The following is a 25,720-nucleotide window of genomic DNA, read 5'->3' as shown; positions in this document are numbered from 1 at the left end:
TTCAGGTAAAAGGTAGCGCTAAGGGGTAGTAAGGGGTTCTTAGAGTGCAGGGAAAGGTAAACTTAAGTGGTAGCAACAGGTTTTCAGCTTTTAGGGAAGGGCAGCATTAAAAGTTAGTAAGGGATTTTTAGGGTTCAGGGATGGGAGCATTAGAGGTGGTAAGGGGTTTTTAGGGTTCAAGGAAGGGTAGCAGCGGTCTTTAGAGTTAGAGGATGGGTAACATTAATGGGTTCTAAGAGTTTGTAGGGTTTAGGGAGGGGTAGGGGTAGTAATGGGTTTTAGGGTTCAGGGATGGGTGGGTTATAAGTTGTATGAGTCAGCATTAAGGGTGTAGTAAGGTTTTTAGGACTCAGGAAAGATCACTGTTAAGTGATAGCAAGGAACTTTTAGGGTTCAGAGAAGGGACTGTTAAGGAATAGTTAAGGTTTTCAGCATCCAAGGATTAAAAGATAGTAAGGGTTGTGTGGTATTCAGGAAAATTTACCATTAATGGGTTTGTAGGGCTCAGGGAAGAGTAGTATTGATGGGTAGTGAGGGGCCTTAGGGTTCAGAAAACGGTAGCGTTATGGTGTAGTAAGGAGTTATTAGAATTAATGAAAAGGTAGTGTTAAGGAGTACTAAGAGGTTTTTGGGTTCAAGGATGGAAGCATTAGGGGTAGTAAGGCTTTCTGATTCAGGGAGGGGTGTAGTTAAAGGTAGTGCGGGTTTTTAGGACTCAGGGTAGTGTTAAAGAGTAATAAGAGTTTTTAAGGGTTCAGGGGTGGGTAGCATGGAGGGGTAGTAAGGGTTTAGGGAAAAGTAGTGTTAAATGGTAGCAAGGGGTTCTTAAGGTTCAAGCCTGGGTAGTGTTAATGGGTAATAAGGGGTCTGTAGAGTTCAGGGAAGGGTAGTGTTAAGACATAGTCAAGGAGTTTTCAGGGATGGGTAGCATTAAAGAACAGTAAGGGGGTTGTATGGTTCAGGAAAGGGTAGCGTTAAGGGGTTTTATGGAGTTTTTAATGTTTGGGGAATGTAGATGTAAGGTGAAGTAATGTGTTTTAGTGCTCTTGGAAGGGTAGCCCAAAGGGGTAGTACCTGGTTTTAAAGCTTTAGGGTCCACAATGGCCTTGTCTGCGGTCGGAGGACCAGGCACAACAGGGCACCTGCTTAATCTGTTGTGCCTGCAATGCTTCCAAACACTATTTGTGAATCTGTGTTTGCATTTGTTGGTGCATTAGGACCAGATTTGTTCACTTTTCCAAGGATTGCTATTCTATTTTTCTATGTGCTTCTCTCTCACTCACTATGTCTGTGACTGTTTCTCTGTCTGACTCTCTATTGTCTCAGTTTTTGACACTGTCCTCCTTTCCCCTTTTTCTGCTCGCTGGTTCTCTCTCGCTCTCTCTCTCTTTATCTCTCTGTCAGTGGTCCGCCACTTCCCACTTACTGCAGAGGCGTTCGTTCTCTATCCCATCCACACTGTCTCCCACCTCAACTCTTCTCTGTGTCCCGCCTGGCTTCGTTCTCTAACCCATAGGTTGTAATACACCTGCCTACGACCAGGTTTACTTCTTCAGCAGTCCGACATGTGATGGCACACCCCCACTGGGAGTCAGGCAATACAGAACCACAACCACACAGTAATTCATTTACTAGATGGATTCATTGTTCATGTGGTGTAGAGCCTCTGATATTGCTGTGCTGGAAGATGGACCTTCAAAACCTTAAAAGTGACCTTGTGGTGACTCTCTCTAATTTCTCAAGGATGACGTTGTTTCTCTATTCTCCGACCGATTGTCGTCTGCCATCTGCTTCCTATCGCGTTGCATCCTTTTGTCGCTTGGGCACCTTGCATGCCCGGTTTTCCTTCTCTACCCATAAATAATTCACACCCCCTTTCGCTTGCAGGGCCTGGCTACGTTATCGCTTTTTGAGGAAGACTTGCAGAGCAGAGTACCAGCGCAAGATGCAACGCGCAGAACATCATTTTTGTACCCGGAAATTGAAAACAATCCTTCATAGCTGGAATAACTGGGTGCATTTTCGAAAACGACAACATACTCGTAAGTTTTATAGACTCTTTACATCATCATCTGTGGCCTACAAGGAAGAAGACTAGCTGTGCGACATTGGGTAGGTGTACTAAAGGATTTTGCGATCGTAAGCCCTGCAATTCGTAAAATCACTGGGTTTTGGACAGTGAAAACTTTGTTAGTTTCAAAATACATTTTACGAATTGTAAACTTTTTTCAGACTTGTAAACTGGTCTTTGAGACCCATACCGAATCATAATTTGGATGGGGTATGAAATGGGGGTTCCTTCCAAATTGCGATTTGTTATGGTATGTGGCAGTGGGTTGCTACCACAGTTTCATTTGTAAACCATTGGCCAGTTACCAACTCATCAAAGGAGGTGGTAACTGATACTTAAAGGACCCTTCCCTCTTGGGAATAGAGTTGATAGTCTCTGGAGGAATTGGCAGTGGTGCAGTGGACCACTACTTGCTCCCACCAATGTTTTTCAAAATAGTTTTTCTTTTTTTTAAGCAACACTAGTTCTTTTAAGGAACACAGACTTAAAAAAAAAAAATGTTTTCCTTTTGGAAAAGCAAACACACGGATGGTGGTCTGCTGTCCCTTGCAGGCCACCATCCCTGTTTTAGTAGGCAATCACAGTGAGCTGCAAATTGCATCCTGCGTGAATAATCTTCATTAGGAACGTCGTTCTGCGACGTGTAAAAAAAATGATTTCACAAACGGACCCTTTAGTACATGGATTGGTTCACAAAAAGTCAGGGTGCAGTTTGTGACCACTTTTTTGCAAATGGTCTCTTTTTGCATCTGGTCCCTGATTTCCACAGTTGTGCAGGACTGGGTATGAAATTGCCTAATTGCTTTGTTTTCTATTGCCTCATTGTTTTTGTTTGATAATGAATCTTGACATAATAGGTGTGTTAGCCATTGACAAATTCATTAGGTGTGGGTTTTTCAAGCATGCTTTTCTAAAATATGCAAGGAAGTTCATATTTGGCTGCAGCCTCGCAAATTTACAATACACTGCAGAACCTGAAGAGGGACTTTTTCATTTCTTTACTTCGTAGTAAAACTCTTAGCTCCTCTTTTGCTCTTGAGTGGACTTTATAGAGATCCTAATAACCAAAAACAGCAATTAAAGAATGTAAAGTGGATGTTTTCTGTGCTTCACTCTCCTTCCCTTCATAACACACTGAGGTACAAAAACCTATATCAGGATGAGAGAACCACAGTAGTCAGTCAAGTCAGTCAACTGCTTACTCCTTAGGCCACACTGTAATTCAACACTCTTCCAACCAAGCACTCTAGCTTTCTGTAGTATAGTGTGCTCTCTGTCAGTTAATGTGCTTCAGTGCCTTGTCAGTGGGTATTGAAGGACCGTTTAAATGCAGCTTCATTGGAATTTTATTCAATACAGAGTTTGGGCTTTCCGGGGCTGTCTTGAGGCTGTGGTTCTACCAAAAAACGTAAGTCAATTTTTTTTTTTTTAAAGTGCAGCTGAGGCTACGGCTAGAGGTGGGCAAAAAATTCCACTCTGCCAGCGGAGGTTGCAGAGTTTTGCCCACCCCGCGATCTGCTTGGAGTGCAAAGTTCTGGCAAAACTCGACCAACTGCCCATGGTGGAGGTTTTTCCCCGCACATGGCTTGCCAGCATTGCCAACCTACTTAATGGAGGCTGCAGCGCGGCACTCCAAAAGTAAGCCTGTCTGCATACATCTGCTCTAGGACCGAGCCAAGCGCCAGGAGCCTTGGCTCTTCCACCCCACGAAGATACACCACCACTGACCTCTGAGCCCTAGTCCTCAGACACACCAACAACCACTGCTACTGCACATTCCCATGTACCACCAGATGACTATCATTCTGCCGACACTGCAGCCTCATTGACAAAGACAACCACAACACAACTCCAGTGCATCCTACTCAATGCATGTTCACTCTGTAAACACACCACCAAGGTCTGGGACACGATCTCCTCCCTCACCCCGGATGTCACTTCCCTCACAGAAACCTGGCTGTACCCTGCCTCCGCACCAGACATCACCACCGCCATCCATGAAGGCCCCAAGATAATGCACTGGGACTGAACCGACAAGCACAAAGGCGGAATCACAATCATCTACAGGGACACCATCCACTGAACGACATCCCCTGACAACCCGACACTGGTAATGAAACACCTCTACTTCCAACTCCACACAGACAGAAAAAGCACCATCAGAGGCACCCTTGCCTACAGACCACCAGGACCATGCCCCAGCTTCTGCAACATCATCCCAGAACTCATCGCCCTGCATGCAGTCTACTCCCATCACTACATATTCCTAAGGGACCTCAACTTCTGCCTCGATGACCCCAGCTACACCAACTCCACTGACCTCCTGGAAAGCATGAGCAACAGTGGCCACAAGCAGATCTTCACCAAACCTATCTACATTGCACTACATATGATCGATCCCATCTTCACCTTCAGTGCCAGATCCAGGTACATCCACACCACACCGCTCACTTGGTCCGACCACCACACTGTACACTTCACTATCTCAGGACCCACCTACCCCAGCACTGTGCCTCCCAGATCCATGAAAAGAGAATGGAAAAAGGTATCAGGATACCAGTGGAACAACATTCTCTGCTCCCAGATTCTACACACAACCTTGAACAATCAGCAAAGAGCTTCTCCAACTGGATCACAGAATGCGCCAATGCCATTGTCCCCGCCATGACAGCCAAGGTCAGATAACAAAGCATAAGAGCGAGCTTGTTCACAGAGGAACTGCACTCCACCAAATGCAACTACCGACAACTTCTGAAGAAACCAAGTAGAACGCACTAGCAGACCACATCAAAGCCAGCACAAACCACAGCTAAGAACTTTTCATCACCATGAAGGCGTTCACCAATCCCGAAGCCATCGACAACGATATCACTCCCTCCCAAGAACTCTGCGACAACCTTGCAGACTTCTTCCATGACGAGATCTCAGCCATCTACGAAAACTTTGAATGCCAACCCTCCACTGCAGACAGCATCAACCAGCTCACACCCACAAACACAAACCCCGAACAACTTCTCACCCACTGGGAATTGTCGCCACACAAGACATTATCTCCATCATGAACTCCATAGTGCACTCAGGAGCACCCACGGACTCTTGCCCCCACCATGTCTTCAACCTCGGAAGCAAGACACTCGGCAGTGAGCTCAGGAAGGTCCTGAATTCTTCCATCACCACGACCTTCTTTCCTGAAGACTGGAAAATGCACTGAAGTGAGGCCCCTCCTGAAAAACCCATCCCACGACTGAGCCGAATTACCGGCACATCTCTCTGCTCCCCTATCCAGCAAACGTCCTCAAGAAAGCGATCAACCAGAAACTTACACAACACCTAGGAGACCACAACCTCCTAGACCCCTTCCAATCTGGATTTTGAGCTAACCAGACAGCCCTGATTGCAGTCACAGATGACATTGGAGACCTCTTGGACCGTGGGGAAACAGACCTCCTTGACCTGTCTGCCACATTTGACACTGTTTCCCACCACATTCTGATCAACAGACTCCACCACATCGGGATTCATGGAAATGCCCTCAGGTGGATTTGCTCGTACCTCACCAGCAGAACCTAAAGGATCTGTCTCCCACGTTTGTCTCAGAGCTCAAGAAGATCATCTGTGGAGTTCCCCAAGGATTGTCCCTGAGCTCGACCCTGTTCAAAACACCCACATGACCCCCCAGCTGTCACCATCAAATCACACGAACTCAACATCATCTCCTACACTGGCGACACACAGCTCATCCTTTCACTGTCCAAAGATCCTTCCACCAACACATAGTGGCCTGTGGAGCTCAGCACACCACTGCCCCGACACACCAGCACCCTCAACATCATCCTGGATAGTAAGCTATCAGTGATGAAACAAGTTGACATAGTCTCATCCGCCTGCTTCCACACCCTTCTCATGCACCGCAGGATCTTCAAGTGGCTCCCAGCAAACACCAGAAGGACCATCATGCAGGCCCTCATCACCAGCAGACTGGAATAAGGAAACGCCCTATGTAGGAATCCTGCACACCTCCTGAATAGACTCGAGACGGTACAGAACTCAGTGGCAAAACTCATACTCGATCTCCCCAGAAGGACCCACGTCACACTCCATCTCAAGAAACTACAATGGCTCCCGATTTAGGAGAGATGCCCGTTCAAGATGCTGACACACACCTACAAGGCCCTGCACAACGAAGGACCAGCCTACATCGACAAACACCTCACCTTCCACCAACCGAACAGATCACGGGTGATTTCCAGCGCTCCATAAATGTTTGATTGATTGACTGAACATTAAATTGGTGCCCACAAGCTAGAATTTGTGCCCCCAATGTGATTTTTGGACACTAGCACACCTCCTGGTGAGATTTCTCAACATGGAAAGTTGCTACTGTTAGCATCGAGAAAGCTGCAGCTCAAGTAGAAAATCTACTCAAGCGGCAGTGGACCAACATTTTATACTAGCGTTTTGAGTTCTTAACCTTATAATAAACATTTTTTTTAAACTAACCTTTAAGCCTGGTGTGAGTGTATTCCTATTTCATATACATTGTAAATTACCCTTTGACTACATACCCTAGCAAATTTCAGTTTAGGGGTCAGTAGGAGTGCACTTAGGCAGTGCAAAGGCATTTTACTCTACAATGAAAGAAAGGATGTTAAGTTCCATCCTTACCCATTTTACAAGACGGGCTGTTCTGACAAGAGGGAAAGACATTAAAACACAGATAACTTTTTAAATATTAAAGTGACAGCATTGGAGTAAAGGTGAATATCTTGAAGAGGAATGCACTGTAGTGACACATATGATCAATATGTGACAAATTACAATAATAAACAAGCATTGGCTTATCGAATAGGCATGGCTGTCAGTGTTTGCTTTTTCCAATGCCTGTGAATGTTTTGGGAAAATTGTACAAAGGAACTACTTGTTGTGTGTAAGTGCATATTATGGAAGAGCAGAATGCTGTCACTCACAGAAAGATAAGCCAATATCTGAATTGGGCTGCCCCTTTGCATCTGCTGTATGCTGTGGTTGGCTTAAAAAAATGTGAAGGACACACTGACAGACCAAAGGATGAAGAGAGCTGGCTTAAAGACTTATAAGTATACTATGTGTATACTTTTTTTTCAAACCAAAGCTCTTGTCTAACATCAGACCTAATAAAGGCTCCAGTTGTGAGAGTGCTTCCCCCACATCCCTGTAAATTAAGCTAAGAATTTGGGAAATGTTACACTATACAAAATCTGCACAAGATAACAAGGCCCAGTTGGATTTTTTTACACTAACAAAATCATGGAAAATTATGTGAGTTTTGTGAAATTTAACTGGTGCAGAAATTTCCACTATTATTTCTTGCGGGCAACTAGTTTAAGAGTAGAACACATTGCAGAGACATTTTCTTCCCTAACCAGTATATTGATGGTGTGATGTATGATTTTTGAATGCTGGTTATGCCAATTAACTAAAGATGCCGAAAGTAAGATTCCAATAATTTTGTAAAATTTTCATGAAATTTCACAAAAGAATTCAGTTTCACCCGTCTCAACAGGAACATAACAAATGCGTTTTTCCCCAAAATAGATTCACATTAAGGATGCAATGTACAGTTGGGATGATGTAAACATATTGATAACCTTCAAAAACTCATGTTTTCTTCCTAGTGGCAGCAATGAAGATCCAAAAGGCTTTCAATGAAGCTCTACTGAAGCGCATTCTTAAAGCCTGGCACGTGGACGCTCAGGACTCCAAAAAGACAAGAGAGTATTTTGAGGTACTGGAACTATATGACATAATTTTAAGGGGACGCCATATGTAAACCCATCCCTTCTAGCAGGCTGTAACGTAAACTACTACTAAAATCGTTTCCATCGGGACCTTCCCATCTGACTGCTGAGCTCCTTCCATTGTAAAGGTGTTTAAGATGGTGATCTCAGCTTCACCATCTAAAAATACCTCATTAACACTGCCATTGCTGTACTCAGAATGTAAACCAAAGAGAGATTTTCCATTAACAAAGCCTTTTTTTAAGTGCAGTAAAATGTTAACTGTATATAAACTGGCAATACACACACTGCTTGAAAAGAGATTCAACTGGAGGGCAAGAATGGCAGCCGCGTCTTAAAGTCACCGTGTCTCAGATTGAAACTTAGACCTGACTGCAACCACAAGCGATGTGAGGCCATAATATTTTGAAATCACGTCCAAAGATCTTGGACTCTTCAGCACCTATGTAAGGGACTTGTAGCCACATCTTCATTAAGCATTAAGTGCAGTGACAAGAGAATGTACAAAAATCTAGTGTAAACACTTGCAGTAATTTTTGTGTGTTTGTGCATGCACTCTTAAGACTAAGCCAGAGTGTGGTGTGTACCCGAAACAAAGTGGTAAGCTGGTTACAGGAACCGATAATTGCTTTTAGTGATGTAAGTGAAAATTGTCTCTCCCATGCACTGTGACAAGTTGTCTTTATTTTGTATTATTTTCATAAAAATCATTGTGCAAATACAATCTCATAGCGCCACATTGCTCCAAGTGAATAGATAACCACGTTTCATATGCAGGCGATAGGTATCGTAAACACCATTAGCAGTTCCCTGCTATAATAGGATTGTGTCTTCCACCACAATGTCAGATGTGCAGCATATCTAGTCTCGCACATGATCGTATACAGTGTTCTCATAACAATATATCTCCTAAGGATAAGGTGGCAGGGCATATGGGGAGTGCAGCAGGTCATGTATCAATAACTTGATTCACCTTGAGAACAACCTCGACTTTAAATATGCTGCTAGCCTGGCCTTAGTCCATGCCAGCAACCCTGCTTCACTTATCTATAGGTGGACCCGCTATAGCTAGCCAACATGCATCTATTTGCCCATCGTTCATTAACATGTACATGTGCAAATTATACTTCAATCTCACTTTCCCTATATAATCCCAATATACAATGCTCCACGTTTTTCCAGTGTTGCGCACTACTCCAGAGAGCGACTTCATCGCCTCCTCCTAATATTTCACAATCACTCGACACATCAAAATAATTTGGTGAACAATATCATTTTGACCAACGCCACGCGTTCTAATGATAAAAGTGGTAATTTCACCCAAAATGTCCCAGAATTTAGCAGTTCCCCCATGACCAAAGATTAAGATTCAGGACATCTTGGCTTCTGTATGCCAAAATACTTGAGTACATCTTATTGCTAGGTCCATGCTAAATCCTAAAATCTGCAACAGGATCTCTGTGCACTGGCACCTCTATTGATAATGATCCCAAGTTCTAACAGTTTGTGGCAAAGCCTCACAGGCTGGCAAGCCTTCACAGTTGATACTGTAGCACTGGGTCAATCGCACAGTGTTTCTTAGGTAAAACAAGGTGTTATCAACATATAATTACACTAAATGGGTGGTGCCCCCAGCTGTTCATCGTGGCACCTCGGGTGGTAAGAGCGGTCTCCCCTGACTGGCAACACATGCTGATGTCAACCTATGGGAAATTATGGCCCCAGTCTTAGCCCTAACACAAAGCAAAGCAGCCCATTTCAGATCATAATGTGTGGACCAAAACTATAACAACCCAAGGCTATGAACAGAGCCTGCCTTCCCACAATTGCGAAGGCCTTCTCCAGGTCTAAAGAAGCCAATGCATATTCCCCTTTCCTCTGCCTCCAAACCTGTTTTCCCATTTTTCCACCTTCTGATATTCACCACTGTTTTTCTACCAGGCACAAAACCCGAGTAGTCCGGGTGTACCAGAGCCTGAATAACCATGCGCAGTCTGGATCCTGTATTGTTACCACTACATTGATAATTGACAGTGGCCACAGGACATACAACCCATTTGCCTCTACCTGCCTTACTCATCACTCTTAATTAGCGTCTCTCTCATGGAAAACAGCAAAACACCCCTATTCACTGTGTCCTCGTACACTTCAAAAAGTCTCTCTGGTAGTAGCCCAGCATAGTTGTTAATAAACTACATCTGTGCCTGTCTTTCTTTATAGTATTCATATTTATAATACTTTGCAATATCTCTCCGTAGTCAGAGGCCTCTCTAAAGTTTCACACTTCTCCACAGTAAGGCGAAAAATGTTGCAGCTTCCAAGTACTCCTTTCCATACTTTACTCTGATTTTGAGTAAAGGTGGGCATTCACTGCTGAAACACATCAATTATACTTTCCTATGTAACAACATCCACATCCTTGACACCTTTCAAATGCAAGATACTCTATCTGTGGGAGGCCCTCATCCACAGACATGTCATCCACAAAAGCATTCTGCTGGCCTTGTCTCTCTCTGTTTGGATAACTGGATCCATTCTATCATACACCATTCCCCATTTCCTGTTTTCTGTGTATACCCCCATGCTCTGTGGAACTTTTTCGGCAAGCCTTAAAGCAGCTCACGTCTTATTCAACATCCTTCTCCTCCTTGTGCAGTAACATTTGCACCCCACGTACTTTACTCCTACAATGGCCTCAAATTACCACCTTCAATATCTCCCTCTTCACTGCTCATAAATATGCCATACCTCAATCGACAGTGCATTATGCCTGGCTCTCATGCTAAAAGGTCTGATTAGAATTCAGTACCCATTGATAGTTCTGATCAAATACACCATGCGGGGACTCTTTCTTGGTCTCCCCAAGAGTATTCCATTCAGAGAGTGGATTTATTACACACACATCTGATTAAAAATTCACACCGTTTATTTGTGGCAATAATCCCATCACTTACTAAGAAGCAATCATGTCTGCTATGAGACCCATGTGGAGTAGAGTAGAAAGAATAGGCACTAGCAGTGGGATGCTTCTGCCTGTAGACATCAAGCAAAACTGCTTGCTGCCTTACCTCACCCCAAGATCTAGGTACTGTAGCCTTAGTGACTCCCCACAGACCTTCAGTCCACTAAGGGGTCTAATATGCAATCAAAATCACCAGTCCACAAGAGACACCTTTCTATATGCACAGATACCTTTTCAACAACTGCACATTCAGCTCGTTGTGAGCATACATATTTAACCAGCGAATTTCTTTTTCATCTAAGACCAGTAAACAAAAACATATCTACCTTCCTGATCGTTAATGACTATGCGCGCCTTTAAAGTGTAACATGTATGAGCCATATCGCCACTAAATGGTAATTTGATTAATAAACAGGCAAAGCTGACCCCTCTACCATTGATTCATCTTAGCATGTTCAGAAATATTCAGTTGCTTTTCGTGATGAACACCATCCCCATCACATTCCTTCTTATGTAGGAGAGTACCATAGATCGTCCTAAGGCCCCTCACATTCGAGGATATCATCCTTACTACCAACCGCATTCATAAAATCCTGCAGTGATACATTCGCCTTACCAAGGGTTCAACGGCTATCATTCAAAAGGGGCCCCATTCCTCATAAAAACATCCAAGAAACCCAGTAATATTGCCCCAACAAAGAATACACCTAAAATATCTCATCCCCAATGCTACAACAGGTATGTCACCTTCCTGAGATTTCCATCCCCAGCCTTTCAATTTATCTTACCCCCTTGCTGAGAAATTCCACAAACAAAATAGAACAGTAGAAATGAACAGCACCAGGGAGAAAGCCACTCAGCTCTGCACGCCCACCCACAGGTCTAAAAAGGGACCGCCAAACCAAAGACAGCACTTATGGTAAGTGCTTTACTGCTACAGAGATTTGTGTCCAAAAAGTTCGTCTTTCCCCACTAGCCACCCTCCCAGATCGTGCTGGATGATTAATGAAGTATCCACAGCATTTTAGATGGGGTTTGATACCATCAGATAAAGAGATCTTAGTTCACTCAGCCGCCTCTTCCAGAGTGCAGAGTCTTCTATTTAGCAGTCAATATTGTCCTCACAAAGTGTGCGCTTCATCCTTCACAATATTGATAGCCTCTCCTCTGTGGGTCATTGACCGACCAGTCTCACATACTCTCCAGTGCTTATCCCGCATCTCAGGCTTTTCTCATTCCTTCAACTCGTCCCATACCGTCTTAGATAAGATAACAAGGTCATGTTCCCCATCCTTAATTGCGTTCAGGTTAATAGGGAATAGGAGCATGTACTTCAATCTGCATTCCCATAGCCTACGTGTTCTGCGTCAAACAGTTTTGCTTGTTTCAGAACTATGTTTAGTCCAGGAACATCATGATCCACCATCCCTCCTGAGCTGTAGTAACTCCACACATCTGCTGAAGAATAGTATTACAACGTGGCTATTAAAATGTGGGACACCTTTTTGAACTGGGGCATAGGGCTCTTTGAATCCTCTCCAGAGAAGATAATTTCAACAGTCCATTGGGTGTCAGTCTAGTGGTAATCCAAGACTCCAGGATGTGCTCCATAGACTGCCCCTCCACTCTCTCCACGAACCCAATGTCATTGCGAAATGCCGTTCCACCTACGTCCTCCACTCTGGCCTCAGGAGTACACATAGAGTTCTATAGCTTTTGAATGGTGGTGCACATTTCCAATATTCCCAATTAAGGCTTGCGTTCGAGATTTTGTTGCCCTTCTGTATTCTGTGACTTTCCAAAGATGCTCTCTAAAAGCTTAATTTCTAAAGACAGAGTTAATTGTATTTCCCTGGTCAATCTGTTATACGCATCTAATAGTATAAAACATTAAAGTATGTGACCTAAATTAACAGCTGCAGAGGGCGGATGCAGTGTGTGTTTCTGGGGCTGAGCCTTGGGGTTCACCTTCATTTCAGAAGGCATCAGGGATTTAAGTCTTGGTGATCTAAGTATTGAAAAAACACATCAAATGGGAATCTCGCACCCTTCGATACCTGGACATCATTATTTACAATACTGCCCGGGACCTAATAGACGGCAGCCTCTTGAAGGCAATCTACCCTCCCTCCCCCTCAAAGTATATGCTTTGTTGCGCTTTCCAAAATGATCTTGCCAAGGCTATTATATCACTTCACCAACCTGACGGTCACTGTTCTTTGACGTAAATTCCATACAATGAACAAAATACTAGGCAATCTCATATGGAGCAGGGGGAGATGCAGAGTGGCCCTGACCAAACTGCAGCTCCGGACGGACCATAGAGGGCTGGGGACCCCAATATTCGACCACTATAACTTAGCAGCAAAGCTTCAATGGCTAGCCTGCTGGATGTCAAGCCATAATGTAGTGGAGGTGTGGGTGGGGAAAGAGACCAAAGTGCTGTGCCTCGCGCAAGAATTATTCCTCCCAAAGTCAGCACTACCTCCAGCCCCTAACAGCCTACTCTGGGTCGCATATGAGGGCTATCGCATAGCACTGCGGGCCTCCTCCGTCATACCACCCATACGTGCCAGAAATGCCCCTGCGATCCATATGCACCCTTAAGTTGGCTGTCAACCTTGGGAGTCCTCGGGAGTGTGGACCTTGGACGATTTGTTCCACGGTGGGGCCTTGATCCCATTTGACTTATTGACCGAACAGACTCGTCTGTTCAGCCCTCACGTGCACGACGCGTCAGCATAACCTCAACTACGTGGCCAGTTGAGCTTATATAATTGTCACAGGACGGTTGATGCAACCAACTGCTTTATTAACCTGGCCTTGTTGGTCCCCGAATGAGTAACTACGATACATTCAAAGGCCTGATATTTCGGGAGCCACGCAGTGGCAGAACATGATGATTCAGTGGACCAAGGCAGAGTCCGCTTCACCCTGCCGAGAAGAAATAAGAGGATAGTGGGGTGACCAACTCTTCACATTTCAAGGTGATCCAGGCGACGACGCTAGACCCCCACAGACCAGAATACAAACACCACCCTGATTTCCAACCCCGAGCCTGCCCACCCTATCTCTGCTTCGGAATAATGCACCACTGTGCCCCCACGCCCACTTGTTCATGGTAAGCCTGCCACTTGCCTTCCCTCCGCTATGCCGGCCATAGGCATCGCTGCACAATATCTACTTTGACTGTGATCATTATATAGGTCTAGGCTCACAGTTCTTTTATTGTTTCGTAATTATGTACTTTCACAATGGTACAACCACACAGTACTTACAGGCTATAATCCACGTGCACTATTATAAGGGAGATACGTCCTCACATTAACGCTATTGTGAACTGCTGAAAAAAAACTTAATAAACATGGTTGAAAAAAAATACTGAAAGCGCACAGAAGGACTTCGTGTTAGACCCATGTAAGTGCCTAAGTGTAATTCAACACATGTACCCGCACTTTATCCCTCTGCATTTTCTTTTAGCGTTTGGAAAGAGGAGAACTTGAAGATGGGACCGATTTGTCTTCTTCGCCTAATTCACAAGAGGGCCAAGATGGAGTCTCGCTGTTGCCTCAGAAGGCAGTGTTGAGGGTGAGTATTGAGTGCTGTCCTAGATTAACCGCTCTTACCCACCACTGACTACACGTGAAGCCTTTAGCTGTTTGCTCATTTATAAACATTAATTATTTGAGAGGTTGAGATGGAAGCTTTGAGAGTAATCATTTTCCAAATAGACCTTATGTATCTATGGCATGCCAGAGTGAGTTAGTAACGTGCTATAAAACGAATCCACTCTGGCTACTGTCTATAGTCGCAAACAGACGGAAGAAAGAAAATAATGAAGTTCAGAAACAACATAAACACACGAAACAAGGACACACTTTGACAAGGTTGTCTTTGTCCATATATTCCAGTCTTATATGGACATTTCTTCCTTCGGGGAATCATGAGCTGTTTGGCCATAAAACCATTTTCGTCGTGGAGAACATTCTCAGTCTTTGGTACAAGATTCTCACAATGTTGTTCGCACTCCATTTCCTCTTCCATCCCATCTTAGCTCTCTCTCGGCCTTGAATCCTTAACAGATTGTCTCTCCAAAATATTAGCTCTCTTCTCTCCCTGCTCACTGCTATGTTCAGAAACGTATGTTCCTCCTCTTTGCTTCCACGTTTCTAAGTTCTCATGCGTCCCTTTTGTGTGTAAATAGCCTCTCAGATCATATGGCAACGGTGGACCTAATTATGTAGCAGGGATGACTATATTTTCAGGCAAGGAAAGGTAGATTATATTGTACATATAACGAAAGGCAAATTATACAGCATAGTATGTATTTTTATTAAATAGATATAGTAAAGTCTTAGCTTGCAAAGCTCTTGTTAAGAAAGGGATCGTAACCTTACAGAAAATACAGTGGTTTGTTAATTATGAAAACTGTACAAATGCAGTGCCTCCTTCATAACCGTTTTAAACTTCAGCTCGCAGGCTGTACAGTGTGCTCCAGCAACCTCCCCAAGGAGCACCCAAAAGGAATGTTATCAGCCCTTAATGAGTTTACCTTGCCCTGGTACTTGGAGTGTGAAGATCCCAGTAGGGAAAAGCCTGCTAGCGCTGGCTCTGAGGACTTATCCCCATGCACGTGGTTGTATGATCTTCATCTTTGCCCCCCCTCTGTGGGTTGGAAATGCTGGCTTTTTATGTCACTGCTGACATTGTATTGTGTATACACAGGTCCGGCTTTAGCGCTGGTGGCGCCCTGAGCGACAATCTTTTTTAGCGCCCCCTTACCCCATGACCACCTCCTCAGATTACCTCACTACCACCCGGCAAATGTGCCCCTCATCTCTCCATAGCTCCTCTTTCACATACATAGATTTCTTTTAGAGCGCTTGCAAAGGCTGGCTTTACTAATCCACTCTATCAACATAAAATATAGTTCTCTTCTTTGCAGCAGGCATATTAACCCTCTGCTCTACTTTATGGTGAGTCAAAGCTGCCTCTAGACAAAATCTCTCTCCCTAGCAGGAACATTAATCACAAGAGGTATCTTGAGATTTTATTTTGTTGCCTGAAGGCTGGAAACACAAGGAACTTTTCAGCAGGTGCTTTTAAATCGCAAGTTTGGTAAGTCATTGTTAAACACATCGCCCCCTAATCCAGGTCAGCACCCGGTGCAGCCGCACTGCTCGCACCGCCTTAAAGCCGGCCCTGTGCATTCAAGCTCTGACGTCCTGCTAATTATCTTGCTCATGCTTACCTGCTAGTAGCCATGTTGACTATTTTGTTGGTTTATTTAATTTCAATACGGGTACAATGAAAAACTGCTAATATTATTTTCTAAATGTAAGCACAAGAACATTTCATTTCATTTCAATGTCCTTTGACAATTCTAGAGTGAGTTTGTCTAAAGCTACACAGTGCTGTATTTACTAAAAATGTAGCCACTTTCCTGTCAGAAAAAGGTTGCCTCTGTTAATCTACTCACTGCACCTTCGTTTTTTTAAATGTCCTCTAGAGATCAGTTTTATCTTCTGTGATCACACCATACGACTTACAGATGCGATTATTTCTAACAAGAAACAGTACTGTACATTGAATATTATGCAAATGCGTCGCAGAGAGTCCCGTATCAGATCTGAAATAGGGATGTAACATGTTTAAGGGTGTTACACACTCTGGACCCTCTTTTGAAATAACTGCTGCGTTAAAATACTACATGAATTTGGATGGCATACTAACCAAACATATTCAATGCTAGGAATGTTTCTTTCATTGCTGTTTGAATTGCATGTAAAGGCATATGGTGGTGCGGTAGACGAGGGCCAGCCGTGTGCCATTCGATCTAGAGTGTGTGTTAGCACCACCTAAGCACAATTCGTCCCTCATAAGTGATTGTGTACAGCAAGCCACAGGAAAACGGCGACTAAGTTGCCTTTTCAATGATTCACAAGCTTCGTTGCAGTCCATGTGCGAAGCATTTGATTAACTTTCGAAAGTTTGAGCGATAAATATTCTCAAGTCTGCAGTTTTGCAGCAGATGGTGATTTATGTGGCAACTCCATAATTATGCATAGAACCTATACAGTCGTGTAATTTCCAGTGACCGTACCTGTGATGATTTCTCTTGTCTCTGTTTTTTAAAGGGAACGTCGCTTATTTATGTATTTAACTTTCGTATTTTTCAGCATTGAAATAGAATATTTCCGTTTTTTTTAATAATGTCCATTTATACTTTAGACTGTAAAGACACTAAATTTAGTTCTGTTTCAATGCCTTCGAAATGAAGAGGGTCGGACAACCTCTGTGATAGTGCACTTCATCTGGAGTAAATGCGTGTCTAAGTACGTGTTGTGGCCTTGCACAGTAAACGCCACAGGGTGTGTGAAGGCGAGTGCTGTTCTGCTCTACAGGACTTGTAATTAGACACCAGACCTTGTCAGTCATGTCTCCTCTCCACAACCTATAGCCTAATGTCAGACCCTTCAGCAAGCAATTGGAGGGTGTAATAATTTTGGAGGATGGGAGCTCCTTTCCTTTGCTGTTGTCTTCAGTTTCCTTTTGAGACCTAACCTGATTCACCGTGCAAATACCGTATCAGAAACTTCCCTTCTATATTTCACATAATGTATTTATAATAAATTGGCCAGCCCAACCTGTGTCCATCGTCCAGTATTAAAACCGCAGATCTGAGATCCTGAACAATGGTCCACCACACAGTTACCAGGCTGTTAATGGAGCATTTCAGGTACGCTTCAAACAAGGTCGTCAAATCTTTTCACCCTAAACAGGGGTTAAGAGGTATTAACATGCCATTAATCAATATTTTAATTTACATGTATGACTAATGTGGCCACACAATGAAAACCCAATTTGGAAATAAAGCGGAAGGGTTTTATTACAAATGAATACCTAGGTTAAGGTAAACAATTCTCAAAAACTAACTGTAGTGGTACATTAACACCCTGGGATGTCCAAACCTCTGAAAGAAGCGGAATCTGATTAGCATTAAGCAAACTAAACACTCAATTGAAGCTACGCAAAATAACAATAGCAACACTAGATGTTCTGAAAATGAGATGTTCTGAAAATAAGCGTTGTCTAACCCGCCTAAGTATTAATTCAAACTAAAATCATCTAAATACCTAGCTAAGACAAAGGGATCTTCTAAATCAGCATGTCACTAGTTGTTAGCTGAGCTACAAAACATGGGGACAAAAAGTAATTAGCATTTGCAATGCAACAGGTCTCGCGTTTTCTTGAGTTAGAGCTATTGGCATTGTAAATTCATAACTGGACTTTTCTTGACGCATAAATTGGTCAACCCTGCCTCATAATTTCGTCTTTTTCTGCCATATAATTCCAGTGGCCCAGGATTTAACTAAAGCATTACCATTTACCTTCTTCCTCTATCTTAAAACACTTACAATTATCATATAAACCTTTATCAGAAATAAACTTTTGGCATTAGAGTGTAATGCTCAAAACGCCATAGCAAAAATATAATTTGGGAAGGATTGGAGGGTGAAAGGAAAGAGGAAGTTGAGAGTAAAGATGGAGAGCACAAGTGGAGTAGTAACGGTGTCGTGGGCCCAGGTGAAAGAAAGGAAAATGGTTGATTGCCATTTCAGTAGGAAAATACAGCAGTGATTAGAGTTGAGTGAGGTCCATAGGTCTCTGGGCCCCGGTGCCACTGCTTCTGTTGCTCCATTGATAACTAGGCCTCAGGAGAGAAAGCGGATGGGGCAGAAAAAGAGAAGCAAAAGGAATACAACAGACAAAAGAAAGAAAGAGAAGGGGTCATAAAGAAATAAAAGAAAGAAGGGTAAGAAAGAATGAGAAAATGAAAACACAGCTAAGAGAAGAAAAAAGAGAGATGGTGAGAGAAACAAGCAGTGAAAGAACCAGGGCATGTATGTACTGTGTTCCCACAGACACAAAATTGGAAAACCACTTTGACACTTAGGTCCTGACAAGTAACTTTTGGCTTCCACATACAGACGGGAAAAAGAGTGATTTATAGTATAAAGTGAATTGACAGATAAAAATAAGAAAAACACCAGAAAAAGGAAGGAAGAAAGATCTAAAAAAAAAAAAAAAAAAGTGAAAGGACGCATACAGAGTCAAAGGGAAGAGCAAATAAAAAAGACAAAGAAAGAATGATGGGAAGATAAAAAAAATTGTGAAAGAATAAACGCCTGATGAAGAAAGAAGAAAGGAACAAAACAAAGAAAGAAATAACCACGTTTTTGTGAGTTTGATAGAGGAGGTAGGAAGAGGAAGAGGGAAAAAAAAAAAAGGGAGAGGAGTAGAAATAAACAGTTGAAAGAAAGAGCAAAACTGTTAACGTGTGGATTTTAAGAGCAGGAAAGAGAAAAGTGGGGGAGAAAGAAAACATTGAGAGTAAACAAATGAGATAGGTGAAACAGACCCTCCTAAATAAAGACGGCAGCTAAGAATAGATTGAATTGGCTCCCTCACATCCTCAAACAGAAGTCAGAGTGTGGAACAGCAGAGGGCACTGCAGAACAGCAGGAGGTGCATTAGCAGAATTGTATGTGAATCCCAATACAGCAATATTGGGGTGCTTCAGATCAGGATTGTGGGTATAGACAGAGCTGTGTCCCGGCCTAGTGCTGGAATAACAGAAAGGCAGCGAGTGAGGAATGAGAAACAGAGCGCAGTGTCATTCCTGGTATGAGAATAATAGGGTGCTGCAGGTTAGGGTTGGGGTGCACTGACAGAGTTGTATGTGGGCTGAAGTACTGTAATAGTAATGGGCACACAAGGTCAGAAGTGAGGTATGTTAATGTGTGGAACCTAGTATTGGCGTGCCAGTGTTGTTGAGTGTTAGCCTGGAGGTGCCCTGGTGAAGCTGCAAGTGGGGCCCAGTATTGGAGTGGCATTGCGTCTGAACCACAAAAGCGAGGAGTCCTGAAGGACGTGTGTGAGCCTTAGTACTGAGAAGAGATGTGCACTGAATGCTAGAATTGATGGATTCTGGTGGCGCTGTGGTGGTTCCCATCACCAGTGGTGTTGAATGTTAGACTTAAGGTGCACTGGCTGAGCTGTTTTTTGCTCTTTTGGGTCCAGTATTGGCTTGGCAGTGGGGCTGAATATTAGAATTGAGCTGCTGTAATGGAACTGTATGTGAGCTGTGTCCTAGTATAGGAAAGGAAGTGACCTCGCCGGGGTTGAACTGAGGTGCACTGGTGGAGCTGCGCCCTAGGTCCTGGTACCGGAACAGCAGAGTGTACTGACTGTAAGAACTGAGGTGCTCTGGAAGAGAGCATGTGTGGGGTTCTGACAAGGGCATGGCTGAAGTTTTGGAGAGTGTGAACTGCAGTGCACTGATGGAGCTGCACCCGAGGTCCCAGTACTAGAGCAGCAGTGTGCACTGACTGCAGGAACTGAGGTGCTCTAGCAGACAGCATGTGTGGGGTTCCTGGCGCTGGCACAGCTGAGGGCTAGGAGTGTGTGAACTGCGGTGCACTGATGGTGCTGCGCCCAAGGTATCAGTACTGAAACAGCAGAGTGTACTAACAGGAAGAATTGAGGTGCTATGCAGACGTGTGTGGGGTTCTGACACAGATGAGGGCTTGGAGTGTGTAAACTGAGTTGCACTGATGGAGCTGCATCTGAGGTCCCAGAACTGGACCAGCAGTATGTACTGACTGTAAGAACTGAGGTGCTCTGGCAGACAGCATGTATGGGGTTGTGGCACAGGCACGGCTGAGGGGTTTGGAGTGTGTGAACTGCGGTGCACTGATGGAGTGTCAGAGTCACCAGATCCTGTGCACGTTCCCAACACGTCCACCACTGAACAGCTCCAAGACTCTGATAGATAAATCACAGAGACTGAGAGAGTTTAAGAGGGGAAGAGGGGATTAGGAAGGGAACAGGTGGGAAGGAGACCTGTAGTAAGAAAAAGGTTAGAACACACAATATGAAAATTATATCTCCTGAAATCAATACTAGACTATGATTCTAAGCCTAGTCACTCTGAAAACATGAACAATCTAAGAGTTAAGTTTAAAATGACTAAGTTTCAAGATGGCCGGATACCTGTAGGGGAATCAAGATGAATTAAATGAAAACTTTCTTATTAAGTACTTTCCTTTACATGAGAATCAGAAAAAACATTCTGACTAAATTTTAAACCAGTCATATAAATCCTGTTTTGAGAATGTATACTAGGACGATACAATATTGAATCTAGAAACTCTGGCCTTCTGTGTACTCTTATAATGTTTCAACACAAATTGCGCACATTGCAGATATATATATATATATATATATATATATATATATATATAGTAAACACCATAAAAGGATTGTGCACCATGAATAACACAATATGGATTCAGGAAACAAATCACATAACTTGTCAACTCGAATATTACATAACAAATATCTTAGAATAGTAGCATACAATAAACAACATGAATTAAACTCGAGGAGAGAATCGTGCGTCTTGCCAATTCGAGTGTTACCATGTAAAATACCAAGAAATGGTAGCACACAATGAATATCAAAGTCAAATCAATATTAATCGAATCGAGCGTCTTGCCGATTCGTAAAACACGATGTAAATGTCAAGGAATAACAGCTCACAATAAATAACAAGATCAAAGTACAATGAAACGAATTGCGCTTCTTTTGCCGATTCTTAAGCCACCATGTAAAATGTCAAGAAATGGTAGCACGCAATGAACAACAAAGTTAAATGCTCATGAAACGAGTTGTGCGTCTTGCCAATTCGTAAAACATCATGTAAATGTCAAGAAATAGTAGCGCGCAATGGACAACAATGTTTAAACACCATAAAACGAATTGCGCATCTTGCCGATTCTTAAGCCACCATGTGAATGTCAAGAAATGGTAGCGCACAATGAATAACAAAGTCAAACCTTTATGAAATAAATCGCGTGTCTTGCCTATTTGTAAACTACCATATAAATATCAAGAAATGGTAGCGCGCAAGTAATCTGTTACTCATTTAAGAATTTAAACCAAGAATATGAAAATTCTAAATAACGGTGTTGGGACAGTCCAACCACCGTCTTACCGCCTGGAACAATGATCACCAATGAAGGATTAGGGCAGAAGACTGGAAGATCCAAATAGGCCGCCGGGGCAGGAGCTCAGGAAGAAGCTGCTGCTTTGCACTGGGACCTCTGAATAGTGAGCACTGGGAGTTGGACTGGCTCTCTTTTATAGAGTCTTGGCCCAGCCCAGAACCACGCCCAGGCATGTTGCAGGGAAAGTCTCTCAAAGGCCCTGGAAAGGGACCACACCCTAACACACTCTGAAAACCTGCAGCAATACATTGCAAAGGAACAGTATTTGTAAGCATATTAAAAATAAGTTTTCAGGATTGAACTCTGCAATGCAAAAGGTTAAACCACAACATATCAGCACAATGCATAAATTACTTTGTTTTGAGAGTGCTGGGTTTTTGCATTTTTGTCGCCAATAGAGCACATACTGCTCTGGTGTTGACATGGAGCTGCATCTGAGGTCCCAGTACTGGAACAGTAGTGTGTACTGATTACAACAACTGAGGTGCTCTGGCAGACAGCATGTGTGGGGTTCCTGGCACTGGCACGGATGATGGCTTGGAGAGTGTGAACTGAGGTGCACTGATGGAGCTGTGCCCAAGGTCCCAGCACTGGAGCAGCAGAGTTTACTGACTGCAAGAAATGAGGTGCTCTGGCAGACAACCTGTGTGGGGTTCCTGGCACCGGCACATCTGAGGGCTTGGTGTGTGTGAACTGCGGTGCACTGATGGAGCTGCACCCGCGGTCCCAGTACTGGAGCAGCAGAGTGCACTGACTGCAGGAACTGAGGTGCTGTGGTAGACAGCTTGTGTGGGGTTCCTGGCACAGCTGAGGGATCGGAGTGTGTGAACTGCGGTGCATTGATGCAGCTTTGCCCAAGATCCCAGTACTGGATTAGCAGAGTGTACTGACTGCAAGAACTAAGGTGCTCTGGCAGACAGTGGGTGTGGGGTTTTTGGCACTGGCACGGCTGAGGGCTTGGAGTGTGTGAACTGAGGTGCACTCATGGAGCTGCGCCTGCGGTCCCAATACTGGAGCACTGACTGCAGGAACTGAGGTGCTCTGGTAGACATCATGTGTGGGGTTCCTGGCAGTGCAGAGAGCCCACAAAGACCAAACGTGACCAAGGTAACAACCTGATTTATAGCTTTGTTTACAGCTAGGCTCAGAGAAAGAATGGTCTGCAAATGAAAAGGGAAGCTTCCCTGGACAGGAGCAGGAAACAAAGCAAAAAAAAAAAGTCCCCTTCATAAGCGTACTTATACACCAGTAGTTGGTCCCTGCTTCCACACAGAAGAAGGAGGGACAAAAAGGCATGATTGACCACTAGCAGGCAAGGATTTTTAAATGACACTGAAACTAACAAATGAAATAGCTCGAAGGCCACAGAAGAAGTATACTTAAAAGTATACAAGAGGTCATACGCGTACACTTGACCTAAAAAGGAAATAAAGGACAAAAATAATTTGGAAAAGTGACATCTGGGGAAAAATGAAGCTAACTAACGTTGGCAAAAGTGAGTAATAAAAAGGAGGGGTGTCAGCATATGATACCGAGCGGTCAAGCGTCTTCTCATGGGTCAAAGAAAACCTAAGTTCTCTCAGTAAGCATTGGAAAAGTACGGGGTAAGGACACAGAGGTCCATACCTCTCAAAGTCCAAGACAATCTCCTCTCCAACTTAACTGAACTTGGTTAATTATATTCCAAAATAAACAGTGATTTGTCAATTGGTAAAGCCTATGGATCAGAAGATTTCATTGTTCAATCCTCTTGCATCTTGCGACATACATCTCCAACATCCAGACAAGTTCCCAAGACTGGAATGGAAAGGTATCCATCCTGCTCTCCTGTACTACTTTTGCAACAGTAAAGAATAGAGCCAGTCTTCACGTTCTTAGCCTCTCCATGTAATGTCTTCAAGGCTAATTTCTCAGACTCTATGAATAAAACAATAGCCCATTTATTTCCAAACTAACAGTTCATGTGAGCGAAATCCGAAAGATATGATGTTAGCAAAAAAGAGAAACAGTTTTCTCACATTTTATGAAACTTGGGTCTAGCAAGCCTAACATGACTAGACTAAGCAGAGTTAAAATGACTGACTTTATTTGAATAAATCAGAACTCGTAAACCCCTTCCATCATAAACTGCCAGTAATAATTCTTGTTTAAACTTCATGTCAAAATAAAATGCAAAATATGAAATAGCTTGTTAATACATGTCAGTAAATATGGTGGGGAACTACATTTTTCAACTTTAACTTATAACATTTAGCACACATCCATTATAAAAATCACCATAATTTCAATGGTAAATAATCTCTGTTAATGTCAGAATTAATATAAGATCAAAATCAATGGTTATGTTTCAATTAATATGGTTATAAAACACACATTTAGGTCCTACACTACAGTGAATGCACCTTGTTATAGACTTTTAGTGCGCCACTTTTCAATTAGCTTGTTACAACTTCATACATTGTAATATCAATATGGTCACATTTAGATCAAAAGTAAAGCCAAATCTCAGCCGCACCACTTACCATCCATACTGTGTAATATATAGGCCTCTCTATTACAGCGCTCTAACTGTATTTATGTAGATTCGTTGCTGTCCTCTTTGCATTTAATATCTCTCATTGTTTTGGCCATGTGAAATTTGGGACCCATGTGATAATCTTGAATTCCATATAAATCTAGGAAACTACTGCTACTGCGTTTTACCCCTCCACAAAAAATAGCACATTTTATGTCACTGTTCCTTCTTGTATTTTGCTGGAAACCCCAGGAGCCCCTCTTTCACTTCTACCCTTCTCAGCATTCATCTGGATGACCCCCCACGGTCTTATCACTCAATTCCCAAGAAGTTAGGCAAATGAGATTGTGATGATGATTCTCTGATATAAAAATGCCAAATACATTTTGTACTTACAGGAGTGGTAAGGGAATTGACTATTTATATCATAATGCATGTTAATAACCTATGTGAGTACATAATGCAAGAAACATGCCGATGTGGTGCTATGTATAAGGGAATATGATTTTGTATGTATGTCAATGAATGAATATAACTTAATGAATATATTTTCCAGATTGTTGAACCTTGAGCTATCCCATTAGTGCAATTGGTAATAGGCAATCCCAGAAAAATCATCAAAACATGATCATGGGCCTGATATAGAATTTAACCAACAATATACTCCACATGGTTGAGTAGCTTACCTGCCAAGCTGACGGTATGTCCGCTCTATTGAGAGTGAGGTGGACGGTTGTGTTTCTGACAGTGTTGCCTCTTCTGGCTCTGCCATCAGCACCCCTACACTGTGAGTAGTTGGGAGGTGGTGCCAGTGTGGGTTCATCAGACCATCTGCCTTATTTAGGGTGGACTGTATGAGGGGCATTTTCAGCAGTCCCAATTGAAAAAATAGAAAAATGTATGCCACACCATGGGAGAAAACTCCCAGGGTCATTTATTTTTTGTTTTTACAAAACAAAATATTGTGAATAGTGGTCACCTGAAACATGGTGGCCGCTCATTAGACTTTGTGCCTTGAGAGGAGCTGCTGTAGTAGTATAAAGATATTTTAACATGGAGTGCAGGGCAGAATATGAAGTAAATGGTGGCCCCAATGCATCAAAACCATGCAGCGAGAGGAACTATGTGGTTTGTGAGCCGCTGAACACAAATATGCAAAGGCAGTCTGCCCATATCCAAGATAACGTCTGCCACGATCTAAGTAGAAGAACACCAATGCAGTGAAAGATGTGACAAGGACTGTTTGGATCAGTTGCCAGACACTCCGGAGGAGATAGTTGGAAGTCTGTGACAATAAGTCACATAGCTCTAGGGACCTCTAGA

At 43.2% G+C, this 25,720-nt stretch overlaps 1 protein-coding gene across 1 annotated transcript in view; it reads left to right on the top strand.

Annotated features, from left to right (window-relative positions):
- Positions 1–25,720, top strand: part of FBXL13 (F-box and leucine rich repeat protein 13) — a 1,108,093-nt gene that overhangs the window by 141,642 nt on the left and 940,731 nt on the right. The window contains exons 5-7 of the mRNA XM_069229683.1: positions 1,888–2,042; positions 7,726–7,835; positions 14,291–14,398. Of these exons, the coding sequence (XP_069085784.1) occupies positions 1,888–2,042; positions 7,726–7,835; positions 14,291–14,398 (373 nt within the window). The remainder of the gene's footprint in view (positions 1–1,887; positions 2,043–7,725; positions 7,836–14,290; positions 14,399–25,720) is intronic.

The sequence above is a fragment of the Pleurodeles waltl genome, chromosome 4_1 (genome assembly GCF_031143425.1).
Source record: "Pleurodeles waltl isolate 20211129_DDA chromosome 4_1, aPleWal1.hap1.20221129, whole genome shotgun sequence".
NCBI classification, from domain to species: domain Eukaryota; kingdom Metazoa; phylum Chordata; class Amphibia; order Caudata; family Salamandridae; genus Pleurodeles; species Pleurodeles waltl.
Note: the sequence above shows the minus strand (reverse complement) of the source record. Positions and strands in the feature narration are given on the sequence as shown.